The 22,673-nt window shown below is 47.6% G+C and overlaps 1 protein-coding gene across 4 annotated transcripts in view; it reads left to right on the forward strand.

Annotated features, from left to right (window-relative positions):
• The first annotated feature begins 3,130 nt into the window (after positions 1–3,130).
• The window catches only part of GARNL3 (GTPase activating Rap/RanGAP domain like 3), a 112,402-nt gene continuing 92,859 nt past the window's right edge, over positions 3,131–22,673 (forward strand). Inside the window, exon 1 of one of the 4 annotated variants that reach the window (XM_028714777.2) lies at positions 3,131–3,342. In XM_028714777.2, the coding sequence (XP_028570610.2) occupies positions 3,245–3,342 (98 nt within the window). In that variant the 5' untranslated portion in view covers positions 3,131–3,244. The remainder of the gene's footprint in view (positions 3,343–22,673) is intronic. The other 3 variants (XM_028714772.2, XM_028714768.2, XM_028714775.2) reach the window with 3 other exon arrangements.

The raw sequence follows: 22,673 nt of genomic DNA on the forward strand, positions 1-22,673 counted from the left end.
AATCCGATGTGTGCAGCGAAAAGAGGAAGCTCAACGCTGCACCTATATAGCACCCCCATCAATCAAATAAAATTGCAACAATAAATTTCCCCCAGCAACAATTGAAGGTGTCCAATCAAATTCTTGGCCATCCAAACTAAAATGCCCAGCAACAGGGGATGTCATGGTTGCTCCCACAGCAACACATGCTCTCCATGAAGGAGAACCCGCTTTGTTGAACAGCTCTTACTGTCAGAAAGTTCTTCCTGATATTTAGCTTGAACCTCCTTTCTTGTAATTTGAAACCATTATATCAAGTCCTACCCTCCAGAGCAGGAGAAAACAAGCTTGATCCATCTCCCATGTGACAGTTCTTGAGATATTTAAAGATCATATCTCCTCTCAGTCTCTCAGTTTCATTTAACAGAAGGCATTTAGAAGGTCACCTGCACATTTTGTTCCATAACTTTCTTTCTAAGAGGAGGAGATACTTGCTTCAAAAAAGAAGAAGAAGAAGAAGAAGAAGAAGAAGAAGAAGAAGAAGAAGAAGAAGAAAGAAAGAAACCTCAGAGTCTTGGGCACCTGCCCAGGGGCACCAGTGAAAGCCTTTGCAGGTCCTATGGCTTCTGTGTTGACCTCCGTTGTAAGCAAATCAGGATGAAGGCAGAGCAAATGCTCGCTGTCATCAAAGCGCCATGTAAACAAATCAGAACAGCACCCTGTTCTCACACTGGCCAAACAGATGCCCATTGCAAAGCAGAACCTCAGCACAACAGTGCTTTCCCCACCTATATTCACAGCAGCTGGTAACCAGCAGCACTTTAATCCACTTTAATACTTCTGGTATGCATTTGAATCCCTCCTGCAAAGTGCAATCTAGAGGCAACCTAAGACCCAGCCAACCGGGCCAGGGGCCTGGGTAAGCTTCAATACATCTGTGGCCCCCAGGGAGCCTGGCATCTTCTCAGGAATGCCACATGCAGACACCAGGCCTGTCTCTACAGAGTGGGGAGCAGGGAGAGAGAATCCAAACTGTAAACAGCAGGACCAAAATACCATGAAATGGAAGAGGCAGCTGTTGGTCTGTGACATTTCTAAGCAGAGACAAAATGTATACAAATCCGAACACTTCATGAAATGTAGTTCAGTGGCTAAGCGCATGCTTTGCATGCAGAAGTTCCCCTCCCTGGTTGAATCCCTGGCATCTCCTGAGTCTGAAAACTTCTGTCTGAAGTCCAAGACAGCCATCACCAGGCAGTTTGTAGAGTCTACATTGTTTATCAGGACTCATCAGCCTTCATGTGCAACAACCAGCAATGCTGGATGCAGCGGAGTATTTCTTTCAAACTTAATTTTGGCAGGGACCCTGTGGAAGGCATCTGTGGGGACGTCTGTGCCCATGGGCACCAAGCTGGCAACACCTGCTGTATAAAATAAGAGATCTAGCTGGACCGACCAATGGTCTGATTTGGTTTAAGGCAACTTATCAGAAGAGTCCTGCTTGAACAGGCCTAAAGCCCATCTAGTCCAGCGTCTTGTTCTGACACAGTACAGTGGTACCTCGGGTTACATACGCTTCAAGGTTACAGACTCCACTAACCCAGAAATATTACCTCGGGTTAAGAACTTTGCTTCAGGATGAGAACAGAAATTGTGTGGTGGCAGCGCAGTGGGAGGCCCCATTAGCTAAAGTGGTGCTTCAGGTTAAGAACAGTTTCAGGTTAAGAACAGACCTCCAGAACGAATTAAGTTCTTAACCTGAGGTACCACTGTAATGATAATAATTCCTCCCTATGAATTGCCCTACCTTCAAATGTCAAAGAGATAAAGAATTACATAACTTTTAGAAGACATCTGAAATCGGGAAGTTTTTAATGTTTGATATTTTACTATGTTTTAAATATGCTGTGGGACGTGGGTGGCGCTGTGGGTTAAACCACAGAGCCTAGGACTTACCAATCGGAAGGTCGGCGGTTCGAATCCCCGCAACGGGGTGAGCTCCCGTTGTTCAGTCCCTGCTCCTGCCAACCTAGCAGTTCGAAAGTACCGTACATCAAAGTGCAAGTAGATAAATAGGTACTGCTTGGGCGGGAAGGTAAACGGCGTTTCCGTGTGCTGCTCTGGTTCTCCAGAAGCGGCTTAGTCATGCTGGCCACATGAGCTGTATGCCGGCTCCCTCGGCCAATAAAGCGAGATGAGCGCCGCAACCCCAGAGTCGGTCACGACTGGACCCAATGGTCAGGGGTCCCTTTACCTTTACCTTTAAATATGCTGTAAGCCACCCAGAGTGGTTGAGGAAACCCAGCCAGATGGGTAGGATATGTATAATAAAATTGTTGTTGTTAGTGGCCAACCAGATTTCCTAGTGGGAAGCCCAGAAGTAGACCTTGAGTGTAAAAATGTTCTCCCCATTTGTGATTCCCAGCAATTGGTATTGAGGCATCCAGCCTCCAGCAGTTAAGGGAGAACAGAGCCATGAGGGCTTCCAGTCACAGACAAAATTACCCTCCGTCAATTGCTCTAATCCATGGCTAGGCAAACTAAGGTCCGGGGGCCGGATCCGGCCCAATCGCCTTCTAAATCTGACCTGTGTATGGTCCAGGAATCAGCGTGTTTTTACATGAGTAGAATATGTGCTTTTATTTAAAATGCATCTCTGGGTTATTTGTGGGGCATAGGAATTGGTTCTTATTTTTTTAAAAAAGAGTTTGGCCCCCCACAAGGTCTGAGGGACAGTGGACCGGCCCCCTGCTGAAAAAGTTTGCTGGCCCCTGCTCCAACCCTCTGTTAAAGGTCAACCAAGTTACCAAACTCCTGCCACAGTTCATACATTTAATTATAACAAGTTAATTCTCACACACAACATCTTGCCTGACATACTTTAGACACAGGCCCTAAAGCCACGATTAAAAAGCACAGTGCGTCTGGACATGTGCAGAGCGCCTGTCCTCCCCCCCACCCCTTCGCTTCCGAAGGACCTGAGATGGGGAAGAGCTTGCAGGCGCTCCCGAAATGAAAGACTGGATTTGCGCCAGGTGAGGCATCGGCGCCGAGGGCGGCGTAGTTTTTCGGCCGTTCTCCTCTGCCTCCCCCTCCTCCACTTCTTCCGTGCGCCCCTCGCCAAAACTGGGCGGACCCAGCCGCTCGGAGGGAGGAGAAAGGGAAAGAAAGAGAAAGCGGGGGGACCGGCCAGCTCTCTCCGGTTTCTCCAGCAGCCAGGACCAACGCAGGATCCCGGGGCTTTCGAGGCGGGGCGGTATGGACGATGGCGTTGGAAGCGGCTCCGTTGACTAAACTGAGGAGCCGGCGTGCCGCGTTGCTGCGGAAAGGAGTCAGCTTTGAATGCGAGAGCGACGGCGACAAGTAAGGGAGCAATGTTGCTATTATGGGGTGTTCGCTTTGGGAACATCGGGCTGGATTTCTTGGCGGGAGGGGGTGTCTCTCAGTAAGCCATCTGGGAGGGACGGTCCATCCGCTCCGGATCCCCACACACCTGCATTGAGTGGTTGTTGCCGTAGCTTTGCCACGTTGGGATCTAGGAGTCACAGCGCCTGCTGCAGTAGAGGATCCTAAAAGGGGGTCGGGTGGGTTGGGGTGTTGTCTCCCCCCTCCGCCGAGTCCACCCCTGCTCTCTCCTCTTCACAGAACCCAACCAGGCCCAGGAGGTAGACAGCATTAAGGAAACACCCCACCCCCCAGAAAAACCCACCCACCTGGCTTTCTTCATCCCGGATTCAGTTCCCTTCAAAGCTCTGCTGACGTTGTGTTGCATTCCAACTAAGTTCTACTCCAAGTAGACCCGTTGAAACGAACGAACCTAAGTTAGGCACGCACGTTGATTTGAATGATTCTGTTCTGAGTAGGACTAACATTGGCTTTTTGTCTGTTGTGCTGCCCATTTGAAGCTGCTGTTATGTACTGTAGTTAATTGTACGGTGCAAAATATATCTACAGTATATCGTTTGTGCATATTGGAAACAGCAGGGTCTGAGTTTGGAGAGGATCTGCTTAGAAGGAAAAAAGGACTGAGGCCAGTGTTGCGAAAGAAGTGCCTCAGTTTTGAGTCTGGGAGAGAAGGGAATCTCAGAAAGTGTGCTTCTGAGTTCATGCAGAGTGCGCTTTTCTTTCCTGACTGGTGCTTGTTGGGACTGGTGGGGCAGAAGGCAAAGAGACCAACAGGAGGTGGAACCAGAGCCAGTGATGGGCAGAGACAGACCCCATAACAGGTGGAATCACAGCCAGTGAAAAGCAGAGACAACTAATTCTGGTTGTGCCCTAATTCTCCTCTTTGCTGAGTCCTACAAGAGCAGCACTGAGAGTGAGGAGGAGGAGATTGACAGCCAGGGCCACCCTTGGATTGAATATAACAAGGCAGGGGTGGTGTTTCCTCCCCACCCTCCAAGATGTTGTGGGACCACAATTCCCATCATCCTGAACCATTGACTATGCTGGGAAGGCAGTGTGTTTTCTGCCCTAACTCATTTGCCTCCACCACAAGAATGCTGTAAGGGCAACCTTGTAAGCATGGGTGTATCCAGGATTTATGTTAGGGGGCAGGCCTATGGGGGGGGGCAGAACCAAGCTATCTTTGACAAGATTGGTTAGTTAGTTAAGTATTTTTATTTATTTACTTGATGGGGGGGAGGCAGCTGCCCCCCCTGTCCTCCCTGGCTACACCCATGCATGTAAGTAAGCGCACTAGAACTACTGGCCCTTCTCATTTCTGTGGAGGAGGAGGAAACTTCCACCCCCTAGCTGCCCACATGGTTTCTGTGGCAGGTGTGGAGCAGGGATAGTCACGATCTGGTCCAATACCAGATCTGTAAGGCTGGCCAGGGGTTGCAGGATCACAGAGAGCACTGAGTGAGCAACTTGCTCCAGATGGGGACCTTTAAAAGCTTTAACTTCAGAGTACCTCTTCAGGCTCCTCCCCCTTGTGGAGAACTTCAGAGTTTTAAAGGACCAACCTTCTGCCCTGGAGATGGGCACTTGTCCTCCATCCCATAGCCTCTTGCATGGTATGTGCCATGTGTTGTTGGACAGGTGAGGTGCAGTTTGAATCATTGCATTACTCAGGCTTAGGAGATGGCATCTGTGAGGGTCTTGCCTCTGACCCGACATGCCCTGTGTGGTATGGGACATCCTCCCAAGGGGCTGTCGGGCAACCTCAGGTACAGTGGTCTTCTGATCTACAGCAGCCAGCTCAGAGCCCTGAGCTTGGTCCAGCTCCCTAGTTGGTGCCCCTGAGTCTGGATTGCTGCCTGGGACCATAGCAGTGATGGAGCCCTACATTTATTCCTCTAGTCCATTCACTTGGCTGCCCACAGTTCCTCCTTCTCTGTGTCTACCAGACTAGTAAGAGAAGTAGCTGCTCGTATACCTAGTCAGATTATTGGTCCGTCTATCTCAGTGTTGTCTACACTAACTGGCAGCAGCTCTCCGGGGTATTGAGTCAGGGGTTTCTCCCAGTCCTATCTGAAGATGCCAGGGAGTGAACTTGAGACCTTCTGCATGCAAAGCATGTGCTCTGCCGCTGAACTATGGCTCTTCTCATAAACATACAATAAGATTCTAGTCCTTATGGTTCTGAATAAAGCGTTAATCCATGCAGGAGTCTCCCTTACACTGAGTCAGACCATAAGGCATCTAGCTTCCTTTGAGATGTGCACCTTAGAACATGCTCCAGAATCCTGTAACTCAGAACCAGCTCCATGGCAGAGGTTTTGATTTGTTGGTTTTGGAGGCTTGCCAATATAGAAAGTGTTCCCTGAGGGTAGAATGTTTTAATCCATTGAGAGATTAACTCCCTGCCCTAAATAAATATTAAACCTCCTACCAATGATATGTGGTAAAATCATGCCCAGAGTGCACTTTTCATCAGAGAATTTACACAGGAGTAGACCTACAACCTAGGGACACAGGTGGCGCTGTGGTCTAAACCACTGAGCCTAGAGCTTGCTGATCAGAAGGTTGGCGGTTCGAATCCCCATGATGGGGTGAGCTCCCGTTGCTCAGTCCCTGCTCCTGCCCACCTAGCAGTTCAAAAGCACGTCAAAGTGCAAGTAGATAAATAGGTACCGCTCCGGCGGGAAGGTAAACGGCGTTTCCGTGTGCTGCTCTGGTTCGTCAGAAGTGGCTTAGTCATGCTGGCCACATGACCCGGAAGCTGTATGCTGGCTCCCTCGGCCAATAAAGCGAGATGAGCGCCGCAACCCCAGAGTCGGCCACGATTGGACCTAATGGTCAAGGGTCCCTTTACCTTTTTAGAACTACAACCTAGATATTCTACATCAAGCATCTGAGGCTTTACCATATGTTGTGGGACTCCAGTTCCCATCATCCCCAGCCACCATGGTCTTTAATCAAGGATGATGACAGATGTAGTCCAACAACATCTAGATGACCACAGGTTCCCCATCTCTCTTATAGGAAATTGCCAGCTGCACAATAGGTAATATCAAACATTAGTAATCCTCGCAGGAGATCCAATGAAGTCAATGGACTTGAGTAAGTTATGTCCATTCATTTTAATGGGTCTACTCTTGCATATGATGGTTGGCTATTCTTCAGTGTAATGTGTTTGAGGTGGGGGGGGGGGATGTTCCCATAAAATTGGATCCAGAAGAAGAGACTTAAGTCCCTTTCCTCTAACATCACACTTAATTTTTATTCTAGGACATTCTACTACCCCCCAAGAGACATTTGAATATGACTTGGGGGCCTAAAAATGTCCCTCCCAAATTATTTGTCTATTGTAGTTTAATTGGCTTTAACCCAAGCCAGTTGTTCCAGAAGGATGTCTTAAAACTGGGCTTGGAGCAACCTGGTAAATTAAGTTGAAATTAAGGAAGCGCTTCTCCGGGTGACCTGCATTCATCCTGACTTGCTTGCACAAAGCTTGTGTGGTGGTTAGAGTTTGTCTGATCTTTATCACACACTTGTTCTGTTTCGTTTACGGAGTGGTTCTTCTGCTTTGAGCATTAATCCTGCATCTTTCCTGATTTGCTTGCAGGGTGTGTATGCACCTTCCTGTTTGTCATTTGTTCATCCCACAATGAGAGGGGGGGCACTCCAAATGTTGGGGTTCAAAGTGATGCACCCTGGGGCAGAATGGCCCTAATTTGACATATCTTCCTAAATACAGTGGTACCTCGAGTTACAAACACTTCTGGTTACCAACTCCACTAACCTGGAAGAGTTACCTCGAGTTGAGAACTTTGCCCCAGGATGAGAATGGAAATCGTGTGCCAGTGGCACAGTGGCAGCAAGAGGCCCCATTAGCGAAAGTGTGCCTCTAGTTAAGAACAGTTTCAGGTTAAGAACGGACCTCCAGAACGAATTAAGATTGTAACTAGAGGTACCACTGTACAGTGGTACCTCGGGTTAAGTACTTAATGCGTTCCGGAGGTCCGTACTTAACCTGAAACTGTTCTTAACCTGAAGCACCACTTTAGCTAATGGGGCCCCCTGCTGCTGCCGCACTGCCAGAGCACAATTTCTGTTCTTATCCTGAAACAAAGTTCTTAATCTGAAGCACTATTTCTGGGTTAGCAGAGTCTGTAACCTGAAGCGTATGTAACCCGAGGTACCACTGTACATAAAAATGTAATGCTGTTGTCATATTGGAGTTTGTGTTGTGACCAATAGGGGGCCACCCCAACTCCAGCATGATAAATGGTGGGCAAGTGAGCCAGCGAGCAACGATGGTGGCAGGTGGCCCAGGGCAAGCAGTTTAATGGAGAGGAGGAAATCAATCCACAGAGAGGGTTAGCAAGCCACTCTGTGAAGCACCCCCTCCTTTAAATGTGGCAGCAGCAGCAGGGTTTACAGAGCGGGGAGAGGTGCTTCACCAAGTTGTTTAGGAAGCCACTCTGTGAAATGTCTCATCCTTTAAAATGGGTTGGGATGAGCTGTGGGGGTGAGCTGTATGGGGAGCGATGAAAGGGTGGGTGAAGTGTAAAGGGAGGGGGTTTGCCTGGTGTGGGGGAAACACAGTTGACGAATGGGCTGGTGGGGTGACAGGGTTGGCAAGCAGAGAAAGCAGGGGTGCATCCCCTAATAAACTGGTATAAATATAAACCGAAAGGATGTGAACTGGTGGGGGCTAACCAGGAAAGTGTTTTTTGGGTTGCGGCAGTTAGCTCAATGAAGCTGTCAATTCAGCATTCAGCGTTGGTGAAAAAAGCAAATCTCATGCTGGGAATTATTGGAACTGGGGATGAATATAAGACAGTTCAGTGTCTGTCATGCCGTTATATAAATCCAGAATGCAGCTGCACTCGGAATACTGTATACAACAGCTAGTTCTCTCTCTCTCTCTCTCTCTCTCTCTCTCTCTCTCTCTCTCTCTCCAGAAAAATAAAAATAACATAGTTATTAAACAAAAGTGCAAAATAGAAGATTTGAGATCCATTCTAGACTAATAGGGAATGGTAAATATGGCCTCACACATCACCAACTTTCTCATTCCAGTAAGAAATAAAAAAAATACCCGCCTATCAACAGATTTGTTGAATTTGGGACTGCTTTATATAGCAAAAAAGAAGAATGCAACTTTATAGAATTCTGCACAGCGTGGAGAATGTTTGCACAGCTGTATCTGTATCTATCAATCTATAGCCATACATATATCAAATATCCATCAGGGTCATGCAATGAAATTGATCGGTTGGCAGTGGGCTGAAGCCAGACAAATGAAAGTATTTCTTCATACTATACATAATTAATGTATGAATTCGCTGCCACAAGATGCTGTGAAGGCCACTCTGTTAGATGGCTTTAAAAGGGGAATTAGATGAATTCCTGGAGGAGGAGGGAGAGAGGCTATCAATGGCTATTAGCTGTGTTGGCTGAATGGAACATCCACCATGAGGCTCTAAACCCCTGAATATCTAGTTGCTGGAGAATATGAATGTCTGCTTGCATTCACTGTGAGCTTCTTAAGCGCACTTGTTCTGTAAGATATGGAACACTTGACCAAGACGAACCCTTTGATCTGATCAAGGAGAGCTCTTCTTATAATATTTAGCCTATCTATGTCTGAAATTAGGGACGCGGGTAGCGCTGTGGGTTAAAGCCTCAGCGCCTAGGACTTGCCAATCGAAAGGTCGGCGGTTCGAATTCCCGCGGCGGGGTGCGCTCCTGTTGCTCGGTCCCAGCGCCTGCCAACCTAGCAGTTCAAAAGCACCCTCGGGTGCAAGTAGATAAATAGGGACCGCTTACTAGCGGGAAGGTAAACGGCGTTTCCGTGTGCGGCAGAGCCAGATGCAGCTTTGTCATGCTGGCCACGTGACCTGGAAGTGTCTCCGGACAGCGCTGGCCCCCGGCCTCTTGAGTGAGATGGGCGCACAACCCTAGAGTCTGTCAAGACTGGCCCGTACGGGCAGGGGTACCTTTACCTTATGTCTGAAATTCTCCAAGACAGGAGGCTGATGCAGCAGCCTTGTTAGGGTTTAGGAGAGTTTGCAATCTAGACCTCCCACCCTGTCATTAAAAACCATTACTAAGCCCCCTCCACCCACCCACCTGGAGTTGTATGCAATGTTAGACCTAATCAGAGCAGGCCCATTGAAAGTAATGACCCTAAGAGAGCTATTCATTTCGATGGGTCTACCCTGAATAGGACTATTAGTGGCTACACCCCCTGGGTATTAAAGCACAGATCAGTTATCAGCCCAGTTTGCACATAGTGGCAAACCCTAGCTTATTTGGGTTTACTGTGAATGAGCACAGAACATTCCCCACTCCCTTCTCTTCCCTGGCAGGGACAAAACTGGGTTGACTTAGCATTATGTGAGAACGAGCATTCTTGGAGGTTGCAGTGAACAAACCTTGGTTTCCCCACTTCATCCAGTCTCTATGGTCAAACAAATTGGGATGGATACGCAATAAACAAACTTTCTGGAAGCAACCTATAAAAAGTGAGAGGAGATAGACCACAGTCTATCAGCAGGTCTATTGAAAATTCCCTGTGGAGCCTTGCATTATTGAATTAGTTTTCCTCCTCCCCCCCCACTCCAAACTGTTCTTTCATATGGTTTGGCGCACAGTTTGGGTTTTGTTGCTCAAACTGCTATACCGTACATCTGTGCCTATTTGTTATTCCTTTCCAGGTGCCTCCCCTCTTCCTCCCCCTATTTCTTGAAGGCCTTTAACAGTCATGTGCCAAGAAATTCAGCAAGGGGACCTTTGTCCAGCATGGAGATGAGAAAGCCTTCACCTGTTGGGTTTCTGTCTGCTTGGCAACTAATAAAGATTCAAGGATCGTGTCAAGAGATGGAGGATAGCAGGCTTATCTTTCTATTTAACATGGTATTTATGTTCAGTACTACAGCCTAATGTAACTGTGATGTTTCATTGGCTAGATTTCCCCCTCTTCCCTTGATTCTTCTAGGATTTGTTTTTCATAGGACTAGACAGAAATACCCTTCCTTTTTGGTTCCTCGTGGTTTTGGCATGTGCCTGTATGAATTTCTTGGAAATTACAGCCTTAGCCGTGACGGTGACAATGTTGGATTCCTTTGCTGCAATATTGCTTTGAGGTCTTAAAAGCTGGCGACTGATGAGAGTGGATTTTAACATTTCCCCCAGCGCTGTGAACAGAGTGCGCCAGGTCTCTTGATGGCTTTGCTATTATCATCCTTTTCCCATTTAAAAAAATAAAAATAAATGTTGTGACAACTCTTTTAATTGATTTCTAGGCCACATTTTTATCTGAATTGGTTTGCATATGTAAATATTTGATTTCCGTCAATGTGATGCGAGGTAGGTTGGAGGAAACATCACAGTAGCAATTCATCCTCGATCCCTTTAATTAAAATTGGATGCCCACTGTTACTCTTTTTCTCCTGAAAAGGTTTCACTTTCTGAACACATAGGAGCAAGAATCGCCCTCAAAGGAGACCTCTGTTTCTGCATGAAATACTATTTCCTGATTAGAAAGGGGCCTAGCTGAGAAAGGAGAGATTGTCTCTCACTGGCAGAGGACACGTTTTTGCATGCAGAAGGTTCCTATGTTAATTGGACTTCGTAAATGGGCTCCCTGCCTCTCTAAGTGGCAAAGTACAGGGTCACTTGCCTCAAAACGTGCTGCATTTGGGGGCCTCTTCTGCTGAGTTAGAGCCCCGGACCTCTGCCCTAAACTGCAGCTCTGACAGCGCTGCTGAGCAGAGGATGGGGGGAACCTCTGCCTGAGATTCTGGAGAACTGCTGCCAATCAGAGTAGACAATGCTGGACTGAATAGAGTCAGGGGTCAGCAAACTTACCACGCCTCAGGCCAGTGTCTCCAGCGGCGATGACGCGGCGGGCCGGAGGGTGGGGGAGCGCATGCCCAAACGAGTGCGCACACGCTATTTCCGCCGCACTTCTGGGTAAGAGAAGCACCGGAAATAGCTTGTGCACATGTGCACGGGCCTCCTCCAACCCGGATGTGCACTGGAAATAATGCTTGCGCATGCACAAATAACAGGATGCTGGTGGCGCTGTGGGTTAAACCACAGAGCCTAGGACTTGCTGATCAGAAGGTTGGCGGTTCAAATCCCTGCAACGGGGTGAGCTCCCGTTGCTCGGTCCCTGCTCCTGCCAACCTAGCAGTTCGAAAGCACGTCAAAGTGCAAGTAGATAAATAGGTACCGCTCTGGCGGGAAGGTAAACGGTGTTTCCGTGCACTGCTCTGGTTTGCCAGAAGCGGCTTAGTCATGCTGGCCACATGACCCGGAAGCTGTACGCCGGCTCCCTCGGCCAATAAAGCGAGATGAGCGCCGCAACCCCAGAGTCGGTCACGACTGGACCTAATGGTCAGGGTTCCCTTTACCTTCACCTTTATGCACAAATAACACTTGCACATGCGCACAAGCTATTTCCGGTGCTCCTCCGACCCAGAAGCAGGCAGCTGTGCAGCGCAGCGCCAGTAAGAGCGGGTGGCAGGGGTCGCCGTGGGTCGGATAAACGAGTCCCTTGGACCTTTTCCAGCCCACGGGCCTTAGTTTGGGGACCCCTGAAATAGACCAATAGTTTGAGTCCACTGAAGTAGCTTCCTGTGTTCCTGAACATCAGGCAGAGATGCAACTGCAAGCTGCTCTGGGGACTGGCAGTTTGACTGTATCTTTGCACTGGAACGACTGCATGATCCTATCACAGCTGCTGCACAGATGTAGCAGAATCAGTGGAGACTGAGAAGTGTTCTGTTCAGAGGAGTTTGTCATGTAGAAATCACCACCTGTAATTTAACTTTAAAGTCCACTATCAGATGCATGATTTGTTATCCCAAGATGGGTGTGAGCGAGTGTGTGTGTACACATGTGTATGTGTGTGTTGATATCTGTCTCTGTCTATCTAATGTTAGCAGTGAGGTTAGAAAGAGATGCAATGCAATAAATGCAGCCTGTGTGATTACTGCATTAGAGCTTTATTGTATATAAAAATAATTACACGACATTTTGCAAAGAAGTCAAACATGGCAGTTGTAACCTGCTTAACAACTGTAGTGGAATTAAAAGCCCAGTTGGTTGTATTCAGTACTAGGCCTACTCAGTGTAGAACCATTGAAAATAATAGACATTACTAATTCAGGACTTTTAATTTCAATGGTCTGCTCTTAACCCGTTACAGTGGTACCTCAGGTTAAGTACTTAATTCGTTCTGGAGGTCCGTTCTTAACCTGAAACTGTTCTTAACCTGAAGCACCACTTTAGCTAATGGGGTCTCCCGCTGCTGCCGCGCCGCCAGAGCACGATTTCTGTTCTCATTCTGAAGCAAAGTTCTTAACCTGAAGCACTATTTCTGGGTTAGCGGAGTCTGTAACCTGAAGCGTATGTAACCTGAAGCGTATCTAACCTGAGGTACCACTGTATTTCTGTTTGGGCCACAGGATGGAACTGAGCTACTTGACAAGAAATTAGACAGGGTGAGATCTGGGCATTATCAAAGGTTCCTCAGTCAGAAGGTCAGGAATACAGAAGGAGACCAACTTCCCCAAAAGACTGCGTCATCTGCTTCCACCCTTCTGTGGAGACAGCAACCCATGGCTGCACTTTTGGTTCAGTGTGGGAGGCACGACAGGCCTAGATGATGCTCCACATGAACTGAGGGTGCACCCTAGAACATTTCCCCTGAATCCTCTTGTGACACACACACACACAAACCAGCCTATTGGACAGAGGTAAAATTCACATCCCTTGCTGCAGCCATTTTTGCTTCTGGCCCTTCCCATCCCTGGAATGTGGCCCTTGTGCTGAAAAAGATCTCCCACCCTTGCTGTGAGTTAATGCTTAGAAATCACCCTGATGGAGTTTTCAAATACAGAGCTCAAGGGAGACAGGTTATAGATCTGGAGTACAAACAACTGGGATGGTATCCGCCGTAAAGCCCCCTTAGAGTGAACAGGAATAGCAAGAGATTTATTTTAATTAGAAAGTCCCTGATTAATGTTGCTCTTTGGCTCCTGTCTCAGTTTTCACCCCTCTTTTTCTCGCACCCAGGAAGGGAACACCCGTTTCTGACATGACTCTGGTGATCATTTTACTAGAGGGCTCAAGTATATTTTGAATTGCAGAGCAACTTGCAAAATTCCTAAATGTAGCCATTTCATAACCCACAATCTGTAGTTGCTTTTTGAATTCTCCCCACTCAGTTTTTTTTTAATGAACTTCAGGTATTTTATAAATAAACGTTATTCTGTTTTGTGCTTAAAAGCTTGCCTGGTACAAGTAGGTGATCAGGAATTTCCTGCAGGCAATTGTCCAAGCCCCATCCCTCTTCCACCAACCTTCTTGGTTTCTGTGCCAGCAAAAAGGAAGGAAAGCCTTTTGCTCTACAAACAGCCTGGAAATGCAACAGGCAGACAGAGAAGAGATAGATCAATGTCTTCCTCTTCCACCAGTCCACTTGGCCTTTTTGTTTTACTAGCCTTCTAAGAGGCTAGTACCCTATGGGCTCCTCCAGATGACGTTTTTATTGAGCATCCATCATGATTTTCTTACACAAAGCTTCCACAGTGGTTGGATTATATCCAATCTTCATTGAGCATTCATTCCGATTTGTTTGTTTGGTGCTTAATAAGTCTTCTCTTTAGTTATTTTTTCATCCCATACTTTTTCAGTGCATTTTCCTGTCACTTTCCTAACTGCAAACAGTCTGGTTTATATTTTTTTAAAAAAAGTTGGATTTGTTCTAGCAACAGAAGGTTTTAATCCACCTTAATTGTGCAAGTCTAAATTTCCCTGGTGGGCTTGAATCCCTCTTGCAAAATATTGACAGTCTAGAGCAGGGGTCTGCAACCTTTAAGACAAAAAGAGCCACTTGGACCCGTTTCCGAAGAAAAAAAAACTGGGAGCCGCAAAACCATTGCGACATTTAAAACAAATATATCTCCGGAGCTGCGATCTGACAGCGGGCGGGAAGGTGGACGTCGGGACGGTGCGTGACTAATGCACGCACCGCCCCCATGCGACGTCACAGCCAGTACAGCGCCCGCCACAGTGGGGAGTGTCGGGGCGCACAATGCGCCTCCTCCCCTCGCTAGTATCTGCCCCGGAGCCGCGGCAAAGATGTAAAAGAGCCACATGCGGCTCCGGAGCCGCGGGTTGCAGACCCCTGGTCTAGAGTTTACCAATGTATGCTTGTTGGCCACTGAGGGATCCTTTTTAGCAAGATGGTTACCCCTCCCCATGCAGGCTAGTAATTTTGTAGGCTTATCTGCAAGGTTGATTAAAAACAAATTATGCTTATTTCTTCAAAAGTCCTTTTTGTATCCTGATGCCACAGTAATTGGCTAAACACCATATGAGTTTACTAGGATGAATTGAAGGGCCTCATTTATTTGCAAATGTGTGTAGGAATTGGTGAGCGTGTAATTTCAGTTTCTCTCTGCTTCTTATTTTTCTAATCTTAAATTCACTTCTCCATATTTCCACATCAGTTTTCAGTTATTATTGTCGTCATTTTAAAAGGTCCTCATGAAAAATTCATCAGCATTTTAGCGCACGTCTTGCAATATGCCCATTTGTACGCAAATTTGCCTGAGATACATGCTTTTGCAAAGCAAATTTCCTGTGGAGTGATGCATTTTTGTATGCTATTTTCACAAAGTGTGCCCTTTTATGCACACATTATGCATATTTGCACATATTACTTGGCTGGAGAACCTCACTGCAACATTTAGGAGAAGCGCGAAATCTGAAAGATGTTTGTGCTTCAGTTCGTGAATAGTTTCAGAAAGTGTGAATTAGACAGGTTCGCCTTTAAATGCAAACTGAACTGAATTTCTCTTTCCCCCCCCCCTGCCTTCTTTACCAGTGTGTTCTTGGTGTGCAGCCAGGATTTTCAGAGCCTGGCTGTGCTTCTGAGCTTTGCTACCATTCCTTTGAGATGTGGTTTTCCTCACTGCTGCATTGTGGATTGCCCTGACTTGGGCTAAGGAGAGGGCAGGGAGAACTCTCTCTGGTTCTTGGAAAAATTGGGACCTCAGATTTTTAAAATTGGTAGCATCAAAGCTGAAGAATGTGCGTCATTCAGGCTTAACTCTTCCCCATTTCTTATAGCCTTCCTTCTCATTTTTGAAAAATTAGCCTCTCTTTCCCTTCCCCGCCCTCTTGTTCATGCTAAATGGGCAAGAAATGCTGACAGCATGAGGTAAGGAAGGAAGCCTTTAGCAAGATATTCCCCCCCCCCCCAAAAAAAAAACATATTGCATTTCAGGCTGTGATTTTGTTTCCTTTCTTTTTTTGCTTCTTCTGCAATCTTGCCAAGGGTGACTTCCTTGATAGATGAATGTTTTTGGTGCTCATTTCCCTCCTCCTAATAACACAGGGGTTGATCGTGTATTGTTATTGCGTTTGGAATATGCTGCAAGCCAAGCTCCAAAGATGAAAACCTTTTCCTAGAACCCCTTTCCAAGGGACTTCCACTGTTTCTGGGAAGTGCGAGGGGTAGGGAATTTTGGTACGAGCTTCTATTGATGCCGCACATATATGGTATTGACATATATTTAAAACCCATAGCTTGGGGAAGAACCCTATCAACTGCTAGTCAAGGCTTTGGGTGTGCCAGAGTCTGCATTTCCATTGCGGGGCCACAAGAGGGCACTACAGAGTGGTTGATCTTACTTGGCTATAAGAGTTTTGTGTTTATTTTTTTTATTCCTGGTTGTGGAGGGGAGGGGGAAGAAGACAACAAAGACACAGAAGATGAGGAGGAAGAAATAATTTTGCTGTGGCTGGAAATAGAAACTTCCTGAGACAGAGAGTGAGATTTATGAGCTGCGGTTTGCTTTGTTTCTTTAAAAGCATGTGCGCCCCCCTCACTTTTTTTCTGGGAAATGAGCAACAATGGTTGAAATCTCTCTCTCTTTCTCTCCCTCTCTCTCTCTCTCTTTATTTTGGTGGTAATAGATGTGTCAATGGAGCTAAATATTTGGAGTTAAGCAAAGCTGTAGTTCCAGAACAGCAGGCTGAATTCTGTGACTAATTGGCAGATTGAACTGGCAAAGTCCCTGGCCGTTATTCAGAATGTTGTTCAGACCACATTTTCAAGAAAGCCAACCTAATCCACAGTTCCAATACTTGCGTTCAAACCAGAGATCAATTATCCATCGGACTATATTCTTCTCTGAATTCTGTTTTGGTTCAAAATACACTCTCGGAAAGGTATATTTTGCAGTGAAATTGTTTTTGGAGATGCATATCTTAGGGGAAAATTCATAGAAAACCAGTAAAAAAAAAATTATTTGTGGGCGGGGATGCATATACTATGTGTGTTTTTTGTGAAATGGACATGCAGAAAGTGTGTATGATGAAATGTAGATTTTTAGTGTTCTTTTAAAAAAACCACAGAAAACAGGAGGAAAAGGACTGACTTGAAACAGAAACTGACAGAAATACGTAGGCTGATCTACCTATCCCTAGTTTGTAGCAGGGGTGCAGTGTGCCTCTGCACAGAGACGCATTGTGTCCCCTGTCAAAATACTCGTCAGCAAAGGACTCGGCACCAAAGGCCAAATGAGCCAATTCAGAACTTGCCACAGAAATATCGCTGACTGTTCATTCTTCCAAATAAGTGAGCTGCTCCTATGCATAATATCTAGTGGGGCTGGCCTTTCCATTAGGCCACATGTGGGGGATGCTGGGCCCCCCAGCTCCCATTATCCTTGGCCATGGGCCATGCTGGCTGAGGCTGATGGGAATAGCAGTTCAGCAGCAACTGGAGGGCCAAATGTCCCCCATACCTGCATCATGACAGAGTGAGGTGGTCCCCTCAGTGCTGGGATATATATTGGGGGAGAGTGAATGGGCCCATGTTAATCATGTGTGTGTTAGTCTCAATGGGGCTGTGTGTTGTGGCCTGTGGAGAGGGGGCAGCGCCAGATTTAGAATGCTGCAGGCAGTTCCCCTGCACGATCTGGGAGGGGCGGGCAGAACTGAGAAGATCCATCAATGAGAAGATTCGTTGAGGAGCGCCAAATTTTGGGCTTGCTCAGGGTGTTGTTGTTGTTTAGTTGTTTAGTCGTGTCCGACTCTTCGTGACCCCATGGACCAGAGCACGCCAGGCACTTCTGTCCTCCACTGCCTCCCGCAGTTTGGTCAAACTCATTCTGGTAGCTTCGAGAACACTGTCCAACCATCTCGTCCTCTGTCGTCCCCTTCTCCTTGTGCCCTCCATCTTTCCCAACATCAGGGTCTTTTCCAGGGAGTCTTCTCTTCTCATGAGGTGCCCAAAGTAATGGAGCCTCAGCTTCACGATCTGTCCTTCCAGTGAGCACTCAGGGCTGATTTCCTTCAGAATGGATGCGTTTGATCTTCTTGCAGTCCATGGGACTCTCAAGAGTCTCCTCCAGCACCATAATTCAAAAGCATCAATTCTTCGGCGATCAGCCTTCTTGATGGTCCAGCTCTCACTTCCATACATCACCACTGGGAAAACCATAGCTTTAACTATACGGACGTTTGTTGGCAAGGTAATGTCTCTGCTTTTTAAGATGCTGCCTAGGTTTGTCATTGCTTTCCTCCCAAGAAGCAGACGTCTTTTAATTTCGTGACTGCTGTCGCCATCTACAGTGATCATGGATCAGGGCATCATACAAACAAAAATTACTAAAGTCTGCCCTTGGAGGGAGTGTGGCTGAGGTGGGGAAGTAGCCTAGAGCAGTGTTTCCCAACTGGGGGCTGTATGGCCCCCTGGGAGCCCCAGGATATTCCGGGGGGGGGGTGTCACAGATGAAAATTGCATAAATGGGAGGCCACAGCACAAGGATAGGGGGCCACAGAGGGAAGTGATAAGGGAAGGGGGGATCCTGATTGGCTGACTATCCGCTTGGCCAATCACAAGTGGGTAAGGGGGCAGCCCACCAGGTCCTACTGCTCCTTTTTCACCATGTGCGTTTTCTTGGAGCAGTCCTGGTTTGCTTCCGGTGGGATAGGGCGATCGTTGAGGCTCCCATTTTGACCAGTAGAGCCCGCGATCCAGAACCCCCGGGTCAGCTAAGTGCGGTGGTGGGGTGGCAATGGGTAGGGCTGGGCGAGCTGGAGCTGCTTGTTGCTGCTGCCAGTGCTGGGCCTGGTGGCAGCCTGTGCATGACTCTGCAAGGTGCAGGGTGCAATCACGGCCTTTGGATGTTGCTGAGGGGTGCAGGGGCTGTCAGCAGTGTCGCCCGGCTCTGCAAGGTATGGGGTGAAATGCACCCCAGTGCCTAGCCAAGCTCACTTGCATCTAGTAAATAACTGTCTACTCAAAAGAAGGCTGCACTGAGTTCAGTGGGCCTTACTCCCAGGTAAGGGTGTGGGGGGCTATAGTGTTTTATCTAGGCAGCCAGGGGTCCTCCCAGATGACAAGATCTTTTTGCACCAAGTCAGTGAGGACCACTTGCTTTTTAAAATTCTCCCATGGATGCGGAACTACCTGTGTGCCTTTTGAACTGTGTCTGTAGGTTCTCGCCAGCCTTTCCAGATTGCTGGCTTCACACAGGAGGGGAGACAACCAGAACACACAGACTGGGCTGCCCACGTTTCCGGCAGACACCGCCCCCCCCCCCACGCACATCACCCTTGACTGTGAGCCAGCTTGGGCCTTTTGCCCTCAGCCAGCTATGAGTCTGTTGGCAACAGCAAGCCAGAGAAAGGGAGTTGAATTGGAGCAGAGCTCTGATCAGAATTCTGATTATGTATTGATGTCGTTTATGACACTGTGTGTTTATTTTTATTAAAGATTTACAAAAGTACAGGCCTTGTCTCTTTTTCCAGGTTGTGCAGTCTTTCTTACAAATCAGTTTTATTTGCTGTGGGACATTAGTGTTGAGTACAGTATAAGGTTGGGGAAGAAGAGTGGGGAGAGGAGGGGTGGTGTGGTAAGGCTTATATTCTTTTATATAGTGGCCTTGTGGGGTTTTGTGTCAGCGTCAGCTGGGTAGGTTCTCTTTCTATTCATTTATTACATTACCTTGGTAGGGAGAGGTATTGGGGGGCAGGATGTGGTTGGTTGCCTGCAGTGGGGTTTGTTTGCATTTGGAGGGGGTAGGGCTTGTTGGGTCAGGTAAGCCAGATTGATTTGTATGCTGTTTGAAGATTCTTGATGTTGTCTTGTTGGGCTGTGTATGTGATAAAGGGGAGTCATACTGGGGTGAAGGTGTCCTCTTCTATTGTCACTGTGTCAGTTTCAGTTTATTGGTTAGTTTTTCTAGTAAGGCTGTTTTCCATACATTTTTATACCATTGGCCCATGTTTACCCCTGACAGGTCTCTCCAGGGTATGGCTATGAGGCCAGTTCTGGAGTGAGTTCTAATACCTGTTTAATATTTTTGCATATCTCTTGTAGGGTTGGATTTTAGGGCATTCCCACCACATGTGGAGGTATGTGCCTGTGGAGGTGCATCCTCTCCAGCATTTCGATGAGATTCCTGTGTGTATTAGTACTAGTTTCCATGGTGTTAAGTACCACCTCTAGGTGAGTTTCAGAGTGAGTTCCCTTATTTTGGCTGATATGGACTTAAAGGGAGGTTTAGACCACATTCTAGTCCGTTGGGTGGGGTTAATTTCACAGTGTATGTTGTGCTCCCATTGTTCTTTGATTGTTCCTGCAGCCAATCGGAAGCCGTGCTTTGGTTTCCAAACTTTTTAAAGTCGAAAGGACTTCTGGAATAGATTCCATTCGACTTCCGAGATGCCACTGTATTGTGGATACCATCCCTTTGCCGTGTTCCTCTGCTGCCAGGAGAAGGTTTTCGAAGGGGGTCAAGGGCCTAGTGGCTGCTGACTTTACTGCTGGATTGTTTAAGAAGGCATGTAGTTGATGGCGTGTTAGCCAAGGTATTTGGGTGTCCCCTAGGTTGTCTTGCATTTCTTGTGTTGGTGTGGATTTGTTGTTTTTGTAGAAGTCTTTTAGACAGTGTACAACTTTGGCTTGCCAGGTTTCTATCTTTGCATTTTCTGTTCAGCTCCGGAGGCCTCTGGGCCATGGAACTCTGCTGGGCCATTGGTGAGGTGCTCCCAGTCCCCGTCGGATTGAGGGGGTTCCGCACAGCCTCCTGGGTTGTCATCTTGGGCACCTCTGGTTCTCCCCTCCCCTGATCGCGGTGGTGGGGGTGGCGGCCCGGGGACCAGTTGATGCTGGCAGTCCTCAGGAGCGGCCGTGGTGCTCGCCATCTTGCCTCACCGGAAGTCTCAGGCTATTGTCTTTCTAACTCTGTATGTGTGTTTTAAGGGGAATCTGACTGCAGTCTATTTGTTTTTTTTCTGGTTGAATTTACTGTATCACTGCAGAGTTTAAACCTCTCTCCCACTTGGGGGCTTGGCGGGGGGACGGGACGACTCATTTGAACAAGGACCCTTGCCTTTTTGAGGTTTCTACTGAAACTGCTTTCATCTAGGAAAGCTGCTAAGCTGCCTTTCCCAGGAATTTTAAAATGCTTTTTCCCTCTTTTTAGGGGGGGGGGAATCCCCCAGATTTAAGCGACTGAGATGTGTTTTAATTAACATCTCTTTCTTCCTTGAATCACGCTCCCCATCACTTTCCTTTCTTACCCCGTTCTCTTCTTGAAAGTCTCACATATGGAAACACTTCTGGTGCCTCTTAGGAATTTCCACTGTGTGCATGGGGGCCCTCTTCTCGTTTCCCTCTCCAGTGAAGAGAAATGCAACGTGCTATTTTGGGAGAGAGAAACTCATAGATTATTGGATGGTGACATTCTTAGTATTGTTTTTTAAATTTAATTTGCTAACTTAACTGTGTTGATGATAAAGAGCCATTGCTGAATCAAGGCCTGCCATCCTCCAAATCAGGCATCCTGTTTCCCACTGGGATCAACTAGATGCTTATGGGAAGCACCTAAGTAGGAGACAAGGGCAATAGCCTTCCCCTGTTGTGTTGCTTCCCCAGTTTCTGATGTTTTCAGGTGCACAGCTTTTGGACATACAGTGGTACCTCGGGTTAAGAACTTAATTCATTCTGGAGGTCCGTTCTTAACCTGAAACTGTTCTTAACCTGAGGTACCACTTTAGCTAATGGGGCCTCCCGCTGCCGCTGTGCCACCGCTGAGCGATTTCTGTTCTCATCCTGAAGCAAAGTTCTTAACCCAAGGTACTATTTCTGGGTTAGCAGAGTCTGTAACCTGAAGTGTCTGTAACCTGAAGCGTCTGTAACCCGAGGTACCACTGTAGAGGTTTTGTGACTAATGGCCACTGATGGATCTGTCCTCCATGAATGGTCTAACCCAGTGGTTTTCCACCAGTGTGCCGTAGCACTATGGGGTGCTTTGAATGATGGTCAGGGGTCCACAGGCAACACTGGCCTCTGTCCCTCTTTCTTTCCCTCCCTCTTCTAATGCCCTCTCGTGTCTCTGCCTCCCAAAGGCTTGCACAGCTGTTTGCTGCAGCAGCCCTGGCTACAAGCTTCCCAGGTGAATGGTGCCTCTGGGGCTGGCCAGGAGGTGCTTCACAGGCCACAAAGGGGCAGCGTGAGGACAGGGGGCAGAGGGACAGCTCAGAGACCAGGGGCGGCAGCTGTCGCTGCCCGGAAGACTCCCAAGGAGAGGAGTGGAGAGAGGAGGCTGAGGGAATACAGTCATACCTTGGGTTGAAGTAGCTTCAGGTTGAGCGTTTTCAGGTTATGCTCCACAGCGACCTGGAAGTAATGGAACGCGTTACTTCTGGGTTTGGCTGCTCGCACATGCGCTCAAAATGTCGTCACGCACATGCGTGGAAGCGGCGAATCGCGACCCTCACAGGTTGCATTCGCTTCAGGATGCGAACGGGGCTCTGGAACAGATCCCGTTCGCATCCAGAGGTACCACTGTACTCCATAAGGGAGGGTGTTCGAAAAGGGGTGAGCGGCTGCCATAACTGGGGATGGCATCACTGGGCTCCTTAGTCCCACAGGCGTGCTGCAGAAAGAATGTAGTTGGTCAAGGGAGCCGTGGACCCAAAAAGGTTGAAAACCTCTGGTCTAATCCAAGGATGGAGACCAATAGTCCTCCAGATGCTGCTGGACTACAAATCCCATCATCCCTGACTATTGGCCATGCTGGACAGTGTCTTCTTATCCAAACATATCCATAGCTCATTAGTGAAGCATCTGCCTTGCATGCAGAAAGTCCCTGCTTTAATCCCTGGTAGGGAGAAAATCCCTCTCTGAAACCTTGGAAAGTCTCTGCTAGTCCGTCAGTTAGTGTAGACCAGAGGTTTTCAACGTTTTTAGAACAATAAACAGC

The sequence above is a fragment of the Podarcis muralis genome, chromosome Z, assembly GCF_964188315.1.
Source record: "Podarcis muralis chromosome Z, rPodMur119.hap1.1, whole genome shotgun sequence".
Lineage (NCBI taxonomy): Eukaryota > Metazoa > Chordata > Lepidosauria > Squamata > Lacertidae > Podarcis > Podarcis muralis.